The 14,983-nt window shown below is 37.3% G+C and overlaps 1 protein-coding gene across 1 annotated transcript in view; it reads right to left on the bottom strand.

The window, feature by feature from the left end:
* NCAM2 (neural cell adhesion molecule 2) overlaps positions 1–14,983 on the bottom strand; it is a 308,946-nt gene that overhangs the window by 143,506 nt on the left and 150,457 nt on the right. The window contains exons 2-4 of the mRNA XM_027795129.2: positions 5,680–5,754; positions 4,666–4,872; positions 2,219–2,362 (exon numbers count right to left, since the gene is read on the bottom strand). Coding sequence (XP_027650930.1) covers positions 2,219–2,362; positions 4,666–4,872; positions 5,680–5,754 — 426 coding nt within the window. The remainder of the gene's footprint in view (positions 1–2,218; positions 2,363–4,665; positions 4,873–5,679; positions 5,755–14,983) is intronic.

Genomic DNA, 14,983 nt, shown 5'->3' with positions numbered 1-14,983 from the left:
TTTCAGCTACAGGCCTACTACACAGGAAAAATCTTTTAAATCTTCACTTCTGATTTTGAGCACAGGCCTTCTGGGAGAAGAAATCAATCTTATGTTCAAATGGAACATACAAACATAGATACTAGCAACTGTCAAGAATTTGCAAAGCTGAAATAGTCAAAAGTCTGTGCTGCAAAAATCCTACTAGTTGTAACATATACAACAGAACGGGCAAGAATATAACAGAAAAGCCATGAAATTAAAGTAATGCCATTATCTCATGTCTTCCTACTATGCCAGTGCTAAATGCTTAAAATTGAAGCTGCTTTCTCATAATCCTAAAAAACCTGCAACATACAATTCAGTTTGCATATGAAATTATTCAGTATTTTAGCTTACTATGAACTAAAACCCAACAAGAATATTAGTTACTTCTTTTTTAATAGGCACCATATAAAATATGACAGACAAATCTGATGCTACTTAATTTTAAATTATGTGAATAGGTTATAGGAACTGATCCTTTCTTGGAAATTTTTAAGCTGGAAATTTAATAAAAAATAGAGTCTTTTTATTTCACAAGGCATGAGAAAAGATTCTTAACTGTAAGACTTTGGGTATTATCTTTTTCCACCTGCATTATAAACCCATATAGACATAACCAAAACTCAGAAAGATCACAATGTCCTATTTTTACATGATTGAAAAGGTCACTTCCTCCCAAGCATAACTGAGATCTTATTTGGGTACTGCTCTAGATCAGAACATAAGGAAAGTATATTGTTTAAATTAAAACCGGTTTCTGTTTTCATACCTTGTCACATTTCAAGCATTTTGAGAGAAAATGGTGAAAAAGACAAATTTACACATTGAAATTTAACATCTCAGAATGTTACAAAATTATTTTGAGAAAGAAATAAAATGTTGCATTATTTCCATTGCTAACCCTACATCAGCCAGATTGTTTGGAAAAACAAATAAAATGCCAATAATAAAAAAAAAAGGAGAGATTTCCTGAGGCAGTTTTTCTTTTTCAAGCTCTGAGCTGCATCCTGGAAAAAGACTTTTTGCTAAATAGCCAAATTTTGTTTTGTCTTCAGAGTTCTTATTTGTCAAAATCTTCTGTGTATTACCTGCACTCATTATTTATTTACATGTATCAAAATTTCAACTAATTTTTTCTAAGGGTAGAAGTTTGCTGTATCTTCTTTATGTCTAGATGACAGAAAGGATAGGAAATACTAAATAAGAAAGTTTATTTAAATTTTCCTTTCAAAATGGAGAGGAGTTTGAGTCCAGAAACATCAAACAAGCTTATTTTTTCCACACCAACTGCTCCATATTTATGTGATGTCGTAAGAGACTAAATATAACTTTTCATTTTCACTTTAAATAAAAAATAATATCTAATTTCAAAAGAACAATAATTTTAAGTGCATACACTGCAACCTTAACTTTTAGTACGCGCAGAGATAAAGACTGATGAGAAGGTGGATCAGCTGGTTCATCAACAATGTTAGTTTCGTTTCCAGAGAAAACATGGAAAGTCTTGTTTTCCATAAAGGCAAAGACAACTATTGAGACAGCACTGAAAAAATGGTTCACAGTATTTGAGGGTGTAAATCAAATAAATTCTATATGCCTAATTAATTGTCTCTCTACAGGCTTAAAACTTGCATATGGGGAAGATGAGATCCATCTTCGCCTGACTTTATCAGTCTAGCTTTTAGGGTATCTAGCCTAAGCAGATCACCTATATCTCTGTTGCTTGTAACTCAAAGGGTAACTTACACTCATACAAATAAACTCTCACAATAGTGCAAAAAATCTATTGACCTGGAATTCTCTGAGCTACTGTGCAAGTATACCAAAGTCAATGAAGTGTTTGGTCAGTGTCATAGCTTTGCATGCACATTGAAGTTTGTCTGTGTATGTTATAAAAATGTATTAAACTCCTACATACATGGCAGTCCAGGAAGAGTTCCTGCGAAGGAGCTCCCAGCAATCTTTTGTCACTTTGACCCTCATGTTACATCTAGACAGAATTCCCAATTAGAAAAAATGATACATGAAGGAAACCATTGCATATGGATTCTCTATAGACTACAGAACCTGGTTAAATTCTACTAAGGTGATGGGCTAATCAAAATCCTCCACTATAAATGTGATTAGTCTTCTTTTACAATATATTTTAGTATTAATTAGAATGTATAACTTAAAGAGTTACCAAAATACTAACTGTCAGCAATAGTTGTGACTTCCTCATTCCTATACAACCAGCTGACAATGGGAGCAGGTGAACTAGTAACGCGGCAAACAACTTCTGCATCTTCTCCCTGTCTGAACTCTTGTGGAGATATTATGTCTCGGAAAGTGAGCTTTTCTGAAAAGGAAGAAAACAGAATACAGTAAGAGTTACCAGTTCACTTAGCATTAAAATTATATGTGACACCAATTTAGGTAAACTGACTATTAAGCCTTCTCATTGTGACAATACAGAATTATTTATATAATATAATTTTCCCAGGTAAGACTCAAATGGTCTTGGACCATTTACAATCATTTTGCATTATGAAAATCTTTGCTTTATTTATATAAATTAGGCATGTTTTAGAAATACATTTTTCAGTGTTTTCAGTCTTCCAGAGCCCAGTTTTGAAACTCTATTTGTTTAGAGGTTTATATATTCAGGTTAATAGTACATTTTCTGTCTTGTGTGTTTTATACCTCATGATCTTATTATTGAATTAAAACCTCATTTTTTTATTCCATCAAAATCATCCAGATTATTTGGGAAAGTCTAATTAAAAAGGTGGAATTTTAGCTTCACTGACTATGAAAAACATAAGCTATGTAAAACACAAACTCTTAAAAGCCAATGGGAAACTATATGGAAAAAATGTAGTATTATCAAGTCATAAGCATTTGTAGTATTTTTCTTGAAGAAATAACCAAGATTATCTTTTTAGGACTGATGAAGCTTTTAATTTTACCAACCACAAATAACCAAACGGGATACTTAATTTTGTTAGTGGGTTGAATAAGTTCAGTATTACTATAATTTAGTGTTAGAAGTCCAAAGTGGCATTAATCCATGATCTCATGAAAGATCTAATGCAGAAACAAATTGCCTGACAAAATCTTGCACACAAAAGAAACAAATTGACCTATGGTCAGACCTATGGATCAAAGACTGCCAATTACATTTCAGAAGGCACTTTGGAGAACATAAGTCGGAGATGTAAGTCCATCTCCACCTTTTTGTATTGATATGAGTGAGGCTCAAATAATCCACAATTACCAAAGCAGAGGGAGCACACTTTTATTACATATATGTCTTGTGTAGTTTCACAAAGTATTTGTGTGAAATATTTGAAGTATTCGACCATATGTAAGTCAGAAGAAAAACTCTCACAGACATCAGTGACTACTGAACTAGACCCTAGAAATACAGTGTATCTGCCTTTTTCCTTACAATACATCACAAATATGAATAATTAAGCTTTTATATGTCAGTTCCCACAAACCTTCACATTTCCTGTGTAGGTCTTCAGAATTACCTAACCTCAGAATTCTTAAAATTACCACATGTGAATACTTCAAAAGATTTCAGCCTTGCTCAACAGTTTGCTAATGAAGTGACTGGTATTGTGAAGCGTACAAATGGCACAAAATTTGAAATCCTTTGAACTGCCAGCTTTCGAGCCATCGTGTAATCACTTTTGACTGCTATGACTATTTTAATGTTTGTTTTATCAATAGATTTTTTAAAAAATTATATGTCTTTTGTTATCTGAGTAACCTGTATCTTTCAGAAGTAATGCTTTATGATTCTTTTCTGTATTTTCTGTCTCACTGCATATCCTTAGTGCTCAGTATATCCATAATTTTTTAATGAATGTCAAAAAAAAACTATTCCCCAATGAAATTAGAGAATAACTCAGCTCAAAGTCTGCTGGCATATGTCTCACACTTTCATCAACAAAGGCCTTGCCTTATATCTTCTCTGTGTAGTTGTTTAATGTATTGTTCTTAGGCATTTTTGATTGGTCTAAGGAATATAGTACAAAGTTAAGCTATTTAAATAAATTTTAAACCAAACCAACCAAACAGCCAACCAAAAAAAAATGTCTTGAGGAATCTCTTACTACAACAGAATGTATTTACTTTTCAAATGTACTCCTCAATTAGTTTGTAATTTACATGCATCTTTGTTGCTTATCACAGTAAGCTTCAATGTTTTATGGCAAATTCCATTATACAGCCAAAATCAGGAAAAGGCTGACAAAAAAATAACTAATTCCACCTTTTTAATTACATATATTGCACTTCCTGCACTTATATTTATGCACATACTTGAAATACATTGTAGGTATATTTATAATAAGAATTACATTGGCATAACTTTTTTCTCATGTTTTGTCTTTTCCCTGAGAGGCATAGAGTGCACCCTCAGAATATGGCATTCTGAGATACAAAGAAAAAGTGATCTACAATATTACAAAGTGGCTATCCACTTCCTTAAGTCTTCATCATCATGACTATTAATGAAACTGTGGAAGATGCAATTATTTGTAACATAAGTTTCAGAGCCTGGGAAGATATTTTGACAGGCTTTACTTTCTCAATAGCAGTAGCTCTTAAAACATAAGTCTTTATTTTTTTAATTTATAATATTTTACTTACGATAAATTTCCAAAACAACAGTAGCTTCTTGAGTTTGTCCTTTAGCATCTGTTGCTTGACACCGATATATACCAGCATCTTCTATATCTGCATTATAAATGGTTAGACGTGATCGAACACCTTCTTTCTGAACAACCACTCTCTGACTAGAAACAATCTTCTCTCCTTGTGGATTGTACCAATCTATGCTGTCAGGTTCACCAATGGCTACAAACAAAACCAAAAAACAATCCAATATTAGAAGGTCAGGCAGACATTAAGCAACATATATACTTCACCAATACACAAAACACAATGTCAGAGAATTGCTAAATTATGAGTGTTGTGAGAAAGTCTGTAGAAAGACAAGCGAGACAAAACTGCATGCAGACGTATGATTGCTGAGACAGGATAAATAGCAGCTCAAGGGTTCAAGAGGGAAAAAAAACCAACACCACAGAAAAATATAAAGTGTTAAAGGAAAGAAACAGGCTGTACAGCAGTCACTGGATGAACAGGTAAAGTCATAAGTCAGTTGTGTTGTCAGTGTAGTCATGCCATGTGTCATTGTCATTAGAAGATGGCAACTCAGCAACATCAAGGATCCACATCAGAGAGCTGCAAATGCATACTCCTCTTCTCCTGACTGATATCTCACCCACCAGAAAAGACTCTTTGGATGTCTCGTTAGATTGGAAAGTATACTAAAGCTAAGCCTAGTAGCTTATTTAGCTCCTTAGTTTAGACAAGTGAAAATATTTTAACTAAAGAAGCATCCTAACAGATATAAATTACCTGTACTGATATAGACAATTCAAATTGAGTGATTCAGAGCCTGAAATGAATAGTTACTAGACTGGAAACATGAAGACATTGAAGAACTACTATTTATCACGTTTCTCACAAGTCAATGTGAATATACAAATGCATGCAAATTTAAATTAATATTGAGAAACAATGATTTCAGTTTCAAATCACATAGAAGGTTCAAAATATAACAAAAAATATGTATGTACAAGTAAAATGAGTAAATACCTGTGCATGTGAAGAACTTGGATTCACCGACACTGAGCTCAACTTTGCTAAGTGAAATTGTAACTTGAAGCAGAGCTGAAAGATATAAAGTACATTGTCAGTAAATGTTGGCATTTATGATTTTAAATTTTATATATTCAGTTTTTGTATTTTCTCATTCTATACTATAGAGCCTATTAAACAAATCTGAGAAGTTTCAGCTAAGCAGTGTATCTTTTGAGCTGGAGTATATAGAGGGAGGTAGAGAAATAATCAAAATAATGAAAAGATGTTGCATGAAGGGTAACAGCCTCACATCCTAAAACTGAGGATAAAATTAATGAAAAAGAGATAGAAACACACATGAACATGAACCCAAAACCTAAATGAGAACAAGGTGATGCGGAACACTTGACATAGACTGACCAAGAATAAATCATGCCTGACCAATTCCACTGTCTTCTAGGATAAAATGACTAGTCTTGTGGGTGAGGAAAACACAGTTGGTGGCAATTACCTTGATTTTACCAAGGCTTTTAACAGTGCCTCCCACAATATTCTTATATTGAAGTGTATTGGGTATAAATGGCAAGCTTTTGGTAGCAGGGATGATTGCAGGGGTGACTACTGTGGGAGGGAGATCAGAGGTTGTGCTGTGACAGACACAGTCAGTTCTAGCCAGCTTCACAATGAACCCACTGCAGGACACAGCTGAGGCAATTGGAGGAGTTTGTGGCACCTCTTAGAACACCAAGAGAGAGGAACAAGAAGGCCTGCATGACAGGAAGTACTCCATGGCACAGCTGGTGACACCCCTGAAGGTACTGTGGCTGTGCATAAGCCCATGCTAGAGCAAGTACACCCTTAAAAGGACTGTGGCCTGTGGATAACCCGCAATGGAACAGTGGAAATCAGTTAGAAGGAGCAGTGGAAGAAAAGAGTAAGGAAGAAGGAATGGCAGAAAGAAAGCACTAGGTATGTCCTCACCCCAACCTCTTGCTTCACCCGTCACCTCACTGAAAGGATGGAGTGTAATCTGCACTGAGGGCGAGTGGAGACTAAGAATGAGGAAAGAGGCATCCGGAACCTCACAAAGGGGAAGAAAGGTGTTTTCCGTAAGTGTTTAAGTATTTGTCATCTTCGTTTTCCAATACTCAAGTCAGTAATTAAATGTTTATGTTAATGGTTAATAAATAAAGTTAAATTCCCCAACTACAGTCTGTTTTGCAGACAACAGTAACTTCACAGGGATTTTCCTGTCTATATCTTGACCCCTGAGTTTTCTCACTCCCAATCTTCCTATTTCCATCCCTCTCTTGCTGGAGGTGGGAGAAGAGAGGAAGCAGCTGTGTGGGTGTTTGACCCAACCCACCACATCAAGTTAGGGTGTTACAGTCTGGATGAATGGACAACTAGGCTGGTAAAGGGTGGTAGTAGTAGTAAAGACTATTAGGGCTCTGTCTTGGGATTTGTCCTATTTAACATCCTTATCAATGATGTGAAGGAGGTCATTGACCTAGATAGACTGGAAGACTTTATCAACAGGAATGCCGTAATATTCAGTAAAGATGAATGTTAAGTTCTGCAGCTGGGGGGTAATAACTTGTTGGGAGTCATATAACCAGTCAGGAGAGGCTGGGGAGAGCTAGGCTTACTCAGTCTACAGAAGAAAGAGCTGCAGGGGAACCTAGCAGCCACCCATGTGTATCTATGGGGAATTCATCAAGAAGATGGAGCCAGGCTTTTCACAGTGGTGTATGGCAGTATGGTGTATTTACGCCTACATGAAAGAAAAGCTGAAATGAGAGGTTCAGGCTGAGCATAAGGAAAAAAAAAAATATTCATGATGTGGACAGTCAGACAGTGGAGCAGATTGTCCAGAAAGATTATGCATTCAGTTTTTAAGAGCTCACTGGATAAAGCCTTGAAGAATCTGTTCTGTCTTTGTAACTGACTATGCTTTGAGCAGGTTAGACTAGACACCAAAAGGAAAACCAAAAAAAGGCAAAGAAAATTGGATTATTTCAGTAGCAGTTTGCGAAACTAAATTTAACAGAATTGGGTATTTTCTAAAAAAAAAAAAAAAACAACCCCAAAACCAAAACAAACAAAACATCAACAGGAAAAAAACCCCAACAAAACCAACTACAGATAAATTAAAGATCTGAACAGTAAATAACATTCTTAATGAGATGTCCCAAACTGTGGATACTATTACTGAGGACATCATCATGACTGAACTTACTTTTTGTTTTAATTTTTATTATTGTTTTATACCCTGCCTCCCATAAGACAATAGTCAAGAAGAAAAAAACCAAAAAGCTCCCAAGAACATATCCTACTTCAGGTAAAAGTAAATATCTGTGTGCAGTTTGCTAATATCCAAACTTTTCAGTTGATAAAGACCATCAGGAAGAGGGCATGAGTGCCTAGAGATCAGGAAGAAACTGAGTGGATTGTAAAAATGTTGAATCTAGAACCAGAGGAGGTACTAGGATCATTCTCATTGCAATAGCAAGGAACACAGTGAAGACTACTTTAGGACACATGCAGAGCACTGACAGAGAAAGAAACTAATGTGCTTGTTATCATCTATGGTCTTTACATCCATGGTACCAGAAGCAAAGGACAAGCTTAAGAGTAGAAAAGGAAATGAGTTTCAGACAAAGTTTTATTTTTGTTTTCATAAGCATTAAGGAGTAATTAGTCACCCAGGAGGCTACTCAAAGCCTCATTTCTTTATTTACCTGTCAGGGTAAGTTTCACTTTAACCTCAAGACATGTAAGTGCTGGTTGGTAACAACAAATTCAGAGGTTGGGGAATTTCAAGAGATTAGAGCCCAGGCATTTATTTCAAATCACTGACTCACTTTTTAGCTCCTATGCCACCATGTGACTGGTACTATATTTTTTATAGAGTATGTAGTCTTGCATAGTTGCTTCAGAAATATATACATTCACATTTCAGCAGTATTGCTTCAAGAACAATTTCATTGCTTAGTTCCAATAACTGTAATAACTGATGTTGAACTATGTAAATACAACAGATTCAGTAATAAATGTTAGAAAGAATGTAAGGAACTGCATGATGAGAGGTAAAAAGCAAAGTTAGAGAATATTTTTCCTTCATCAATGAAATCTACATTTGAGACTGTAACACAGTTTTGGCAAAGGGCAGAACTCTATTTAAAATTCTTAGCACAAGTGCAATTATAAACCATGGAGACATGCTAGCTACATCTCTGAAACCAAAAGGAAATCACATTTTCTACATATGGCAATTTAATATAAACGAAATAGAAAAATAGAAGACCATCTGTCCAATTTTTCCAGGCTCATAATTTTCCTAGCTCCGTTTCATGTAAATAAAAAAATACTGCTTCACGCAAACCGGAATGAAAAATATTGCCCAAGTGATTAGTCTAGCAATCTGTGCTTGTAGGTAGTCAGCAAATAGTGTCATACTGCTCTAGGAGAAGATCAATTAATCACTTACTGAAAGTAAAATATTGGAAAGAGACAACACATCCAGAAAGTTTTATTCCACATTTATTTAAAGAACTATATAGGCACATTAGGTTATTATAAACTCTGATGGATGGCATGCAATGTACACACAGTTCAAGTGATTGCTGTACACTAAGAGCTAACGGCTTAATATAAAAGGCAGTTGTTTGTACCAGACTGGTCTGAAAGTCTTTGAATACACAGGCGAATGCTTATTTTATCAGGCCAGTGAAGACATTCCAGAAATTCAAGTCCATAGAGGCTGTTTAACTATGTTAAATCAAGCCCAGAAATGAACAGCAACTTCTTCAGAGATCTCACAAAATACTGCTTCTTCCCATTTTTCCAAGGACGTTACCTAACTAGCAATAAATAAATAAATAAATAAAAAATTTAAAAGGCAAGATCTAGAAGATCTCTTCAGCTAGAGCACTGTTGAATGTAATGCTACTGTAGTGTACCTGTTCTAGGAAAACTGAAGTCAGACAGGGTTTCACTCAGTCTTCAGTACATGTGCAATTTTACAGAAAAAACCCTCCACTATTAGCACTAGGTGATACAACCAATCCCTTCCCTTTTGATCACAGGCATTATAAAAAAAACCCACCCTATTATCAGCCGTATTACACTAAGAGGATTCTGTTGAATTATTCCTTAATGGGTTTAAAAATCACTTAGGAGGATAAGTAAGAATATTAATAAGAGATCCATTTGTTCTGTTAAATATGGAGACAGGTGATTTTATTCATAAGACCCAGTATCTAGTAGACTAATTGATTTCAGTCCCTTTTGCAGTAGTATCTTTCACGTTTCAGGACTAGCATCACAAACCTGTGATAGCTCTGTCTACACCAGGGGTCCTCAAACTTTTTAAACAGGGGGCGCGCAGATGAAGTGGCAGGCAGTCATCTGCGGCTGCTTGGTTTCCCCCGCAGCCCCGGCGGAGGGTGTGGGGGTGTGTGTGTGTCTGTTAATACCGGGGTGCGGATTGAGGACCCTGGGGGGCCGTATGCGTCCCACGGGCCGCAGTTTGAGGACCCCTGGTCTACACAGATGATTAACTAATGCAACCAAAGTGAGGTGTCATCAGTGAAAGCTTAGAAAAATTGTAACCCTAAATCACTCGCATATATACTTCTATTGTCACTTAGCAATACATTAAAACGTATTATGTTTTTATAATATAGAAATGTATATTTAAAACATATATATGTATAACAAACCAAAAAGGAAAAGGAGATAATATTTGAATAAAATCTGCAAAGTAGTGGGTAAAGCTCTGCTCCAACTAGTAACTCCATTCAGCAACTTCTTGATAATTCCATTTCTTAAAAAGAAACCACCAAAACACTCAGAAAACCTGAAAAACTTCATTTTGATTGTATTGAAAATTACGACACCAGGCAGTTACCAAAACCCAAAATATACCATATTCTGCCCCAGTTTCCACAATGTAAATTTGTTATAATATAGTTGAACAGTTTCACACTACATCAACACATATGAATGCATTTTAGAATTTACTTTTGAACAATGAAACAGCACTGTGCTATGGAGGAGTCTTTATAAATCTGTTGGCCTGCAAACCCACAAAATGAAGTGGGCAATGCAAAAGCAGTAAAAAGGAAAGGACACAGCTAGGAAAACAAAACAAGGAAAAGCTTGGGATCAACATGGAACTAAGGAGAGGAGTGATAGCTACAGAAACTGATTTGGATGGCTGATAGTGGCTTCTTTGAAAAACAAGTAGAGCGCAAGACTTTCCAGCATAATTCCTCTGACCATAGTTATACCCCAGGCTATTAGCGTGCTTTCACTTCCTGTAGTAAGCAAATTTACATGGATGTGGCTTTGCTTTCAGTAAATTATTACATTAGTATTTAATAACTAATATACTTAGCAAACTTGGCTTCATTATTCTTGAGCATGAAGAAATTAGTAAGTTTTTAATTGGTATCAAATTCAATCCCAGAACAACCATTCACCCAGTTACTCTTTTTTTCCCCTTTATTATGCAGGCTTCTGAGAATATTCTGTTTAAATCCACTGACCCCCACATGAAAGGTATGGGCTATGAATGAGAAGGAATCCCATGGGTTAGGGTTCTAGAACTTATGGGGGTCCAAGAGAGCTGGCTAATATTCAAGCATCACTTCCTCCAAGTCCAAGATAAGTGCATCCCTATGAGTAAGAAATTAAGCGGAGAGGGCAGGAGGCCTGCGGGGATGACCAAGGAGTTTTTGGCAAAACTGAAACAGATAAGGACGTTTACGGGATGTGGAAAAAGGGACAGGCCACTTGGGAGGAATATAGGAATGTTGTCAGAATATGCAGGGAGATGATGAGGAAAGCTAAGGTCCGTTTGGAATTAAATCTGGCAAGGGAGATCAAGGACAGCAAGAAGGGATTGGAATCATGGCATCATTTAGATTGTAAAAGACCATTAATATCATCAAGTCCATCAAGACCAACAGTTTAGCCAGGAGTGCCAAGTCCACCACTAATCCTCTAAGCACCACATCTATGTGTTTTTTAAACACTGCCAGGGATGGTGATTCCACCACTTCCCTGGGCAGGCAGTCTGTTCCAACGTTTGACCTCCCTTTCAATGAAGATTTTTTTTCCTAATATTCAATCTAAACCTCCCCTGGCACAACCTCAGTCTGTTTCCTCTTGCCCTATTGCTTGTTATCTGGAAGAAGAGACCTACCTCCACCTGCCTACAACCTCCTTTCAGGTAGTTGTAGAGAGCCATGAAGTCCCCCCTCAAGCTTCCTGCTCTCTAGGCTATGCAACCTCAGTTCACTCAGCTGCAACTCATGTACATCATGTACATGCAGGAAAAGAATGACTACAGAATGTGTGGGCCTGCTGCTGAATGAGGTTGGTGCCCTGGTGATGAAGGACAACAAGAAAATAGTTACTGAATGCCGCCTTTGCTTCAGTCTTTACTGCCAAGGCCAGCCCTCAGGTTTCCCAGATGCTGGAAGCAAGAGAGGAAGTCTGGAGAAAGGAAGACTTTCCCTTGAATGACCAGGATCATTTAAGTAAACTTGACACCCAGAAATCCATGGGCCCCAATGCGATGCACTCCCAAGTGCCGAGGGAGCTGGCAGATGTTACTGTGAAGCCACTCTCCATTATCTTTGAAAGGTCCTGGAGGACAGGGGAGGTGCCTGAGGACTGTAGAAAAGCAAATGTCACTCCAGTCTTCAAAAAGGGCAAGAAGAAGGACCTGGGAAACTACGAGCCAGTCAGCCTCAACTCCATCCCTGGAAAGGTGATGGAACAGCTCATCTTGGAGATCATCTTGAAGCATGTGGAGGAAAAGAAGGTCATCAGGAACAGTCAACATGGATTCACCAGTGGGAAATCACGCCCAACCGACCTGATAGCCTTCTATGATGGAATAACTAGCTCAGTAGATAAGGGGACCACAGTGGATTTGTCTACCTTGACGTCAGCAAATCTTCTGACACTGTCTCCCGTAACACCCTCATATCTAAACTCAGGAAGTGTGGACTATAAGAGTGGACAGTGAGGTGGAATGAGAACTGGCTGAATGGCAGAGCTCAGAGGGTTGTGATCAGCAGCACTGTAGAGCGGCCTGTAGCTAGCAGTGCTCCCTAGAGGTCAGTACTGGGTCCAGTCCTATTCAACTTACTCATCAATGACCTGTATGAAGGGACTGAGTGTACCCTCATCATTTGCTGATGATACAAAACTGGGAGGAGTAGCTGATACACCACAGGCTGCGCTGCCATTCAGCGAGACATGGACAAGCTAGAGAGTTGGGTGGAGAGGAATCTAGTGAAATTCAACAAAGGCAAGTGTAGGATCCTACACCTAGGGAAGATCAACCCCATCCACCAGTACAGGCTGAGGGCTGACCTGCTGGAAGGCAGCTCTGCAAAGATGAACCTGGGAGTTCTGGTGGATTGCAAGCTGACCATGAGCCAGCAGTGTGCCCTGGTGGCAAATATGGCCAATGGGATCCTGGGGTGCATTAGAAGGAGAGTGGTGAGCAGGTTGAGAGTGATCCTCCTGCTCTACTCTGCCCTGATGAGGCTGCATTTAGAGTGCTGTGTCCAGTGCTGGGCTCCCCAGTTCAAGAGAGACAAGGAACTACTGGAGAGGGTCAAGTGCAGGGCTACAAAGATGACTGGGGGACTGGAGCATTTCCCTTACGAGGAAAGGCTGAGAGAGCTGGGCCTGTTTAGTCTGGAGAAGACTGAGAGTGGAGCTTATCAATGCATGCAAATATCTCAAGGATGAGTGCCAGGAGGATGGGGCCGGGCTCTTTTCAGTAGTGCCCTGTGACAGGACAAGGGGCAAGGGACACAAACTGCAACACAAGAATTCCGTCCGAATATGAGGAAGAACTTCTTTACACTGAAGGTGACTGAGCACTAGAACAGGCTGCCCAGAGAGGCTGTAGAGTCTCCTACTCTGAAGGCATTCAAAACCCATCTGGACGCAATACTGTGCAACCTGCTCTAGGTGAATCTGCTTTAGCAGGGGGTTGGACTGGATGGTCTCCAGAGGTTCCTTCTAAATCTGATGATTCTGTGATTCCACTAACAAATTCCTTGCAGAAATGGATTCTGTCTTAATTTCTAATATGTTCTAGTTTTAATACACTTTGAAAAATCAAAAAGGGTGCTTTGCTTTTTTTTTTTTTTTTTAATATCATACATTCATTTGGACTATTAAGCTGAAATGAGGAAACAGAAATTATTAAATGTGCACTGAATTTGTTAAGTATCAGACAATTCAAGGGCTTTTTATTTAGGACAAATGCCTTTTTAGGTTATTTTTTTAATTCTCTATCAGTTAACCTATTTCAACTATGAACTCAGCAAAATCAGAAATACAAAACCAGTATATAATCCATAAAATTAAAGTTCTGTAAGAAAAAGTCTGATTTGAGCTGTTTCCCTGAGTAATCACTCATGAAGCGTGGAGCAATGCCCTAAATTATTCCATTAAAAAACCCAGTATAAAATGGAGCTGAATTAATGTCTTTTAAGCTATTTGCACCTGAGAGATGGAATCACTAAATGGAAATAATGTTCAGAGATGTCTTAAGTCCTCTAAGGCACTATTTTTTTTTTCATATAGACAGTGAAACGGACTCCAATACTGTAGACCTTTGAAGACAGAATGGCATGCAGCCAGATGTTACATAAGAGATGACCATTAAAGCCAATGACATCATTACTAAAATTATCATGATTAAATGGCAAACCCACAAAAATATGTTAGGAAAAACAGAATTTTAACACATACTGTGGTATCTCTTTTACATCCAAGTGAACTGTCACAGGAGAAGAAATCTTATTATCTGCATGCCCACTGGAAAGGAGATGATATTCTTGTTGAGCTCATAAAGTCTGTAAGACTTGCAGTGTTTAAAAACACCTAATACATTTGTAACCCTCTGGGAATAAAAATAATAGTAAAGAATAACTCTTTTTCTATGTGTGTGTGAACCTACAGTGAAAATTTAATCCAAATCGCCTGTTCAAATTGAACTCATTCAACATTTTATCATTTAAATGTACTGTTAGATTTTTTCTGTATTTGTTTTTGTAGTTTAATAAACTATATAGTTTTCTATTCAGACAGTATATCCTGTAAGAATGATATGATTTTTTTCCTTATGAATGAAGATATATTAAATTAATTTTGTAGAAATATCTGAAAGTCAAACTACATCTGCAAAGCCAATAAACAAAACTTTAAACCTTATGGAGGCTGGATGTTTTTGAACTTTGTAGTGGGCAGGCTACTATTAAATCACAAATCATCACTTCTC

This window comes from Falco peregrinus, chromosome 4, assembly GCF_023634155.1.
Source record: "Falco peregrinus isolate bFalPer1 chromosome 4, bFalPer1.pri, whole genome shotgun sequence".
Lineage (NCBI taxonomy): Eukaryota > Metazoa > Chordata > Aves > Falconiformes > Falconidae > Falco > Falco peregrinus.
Note: the sequence above shows the minus strand (reverse complement) of the source record. Positions and strands in the feature narration are given on the sequence as shown.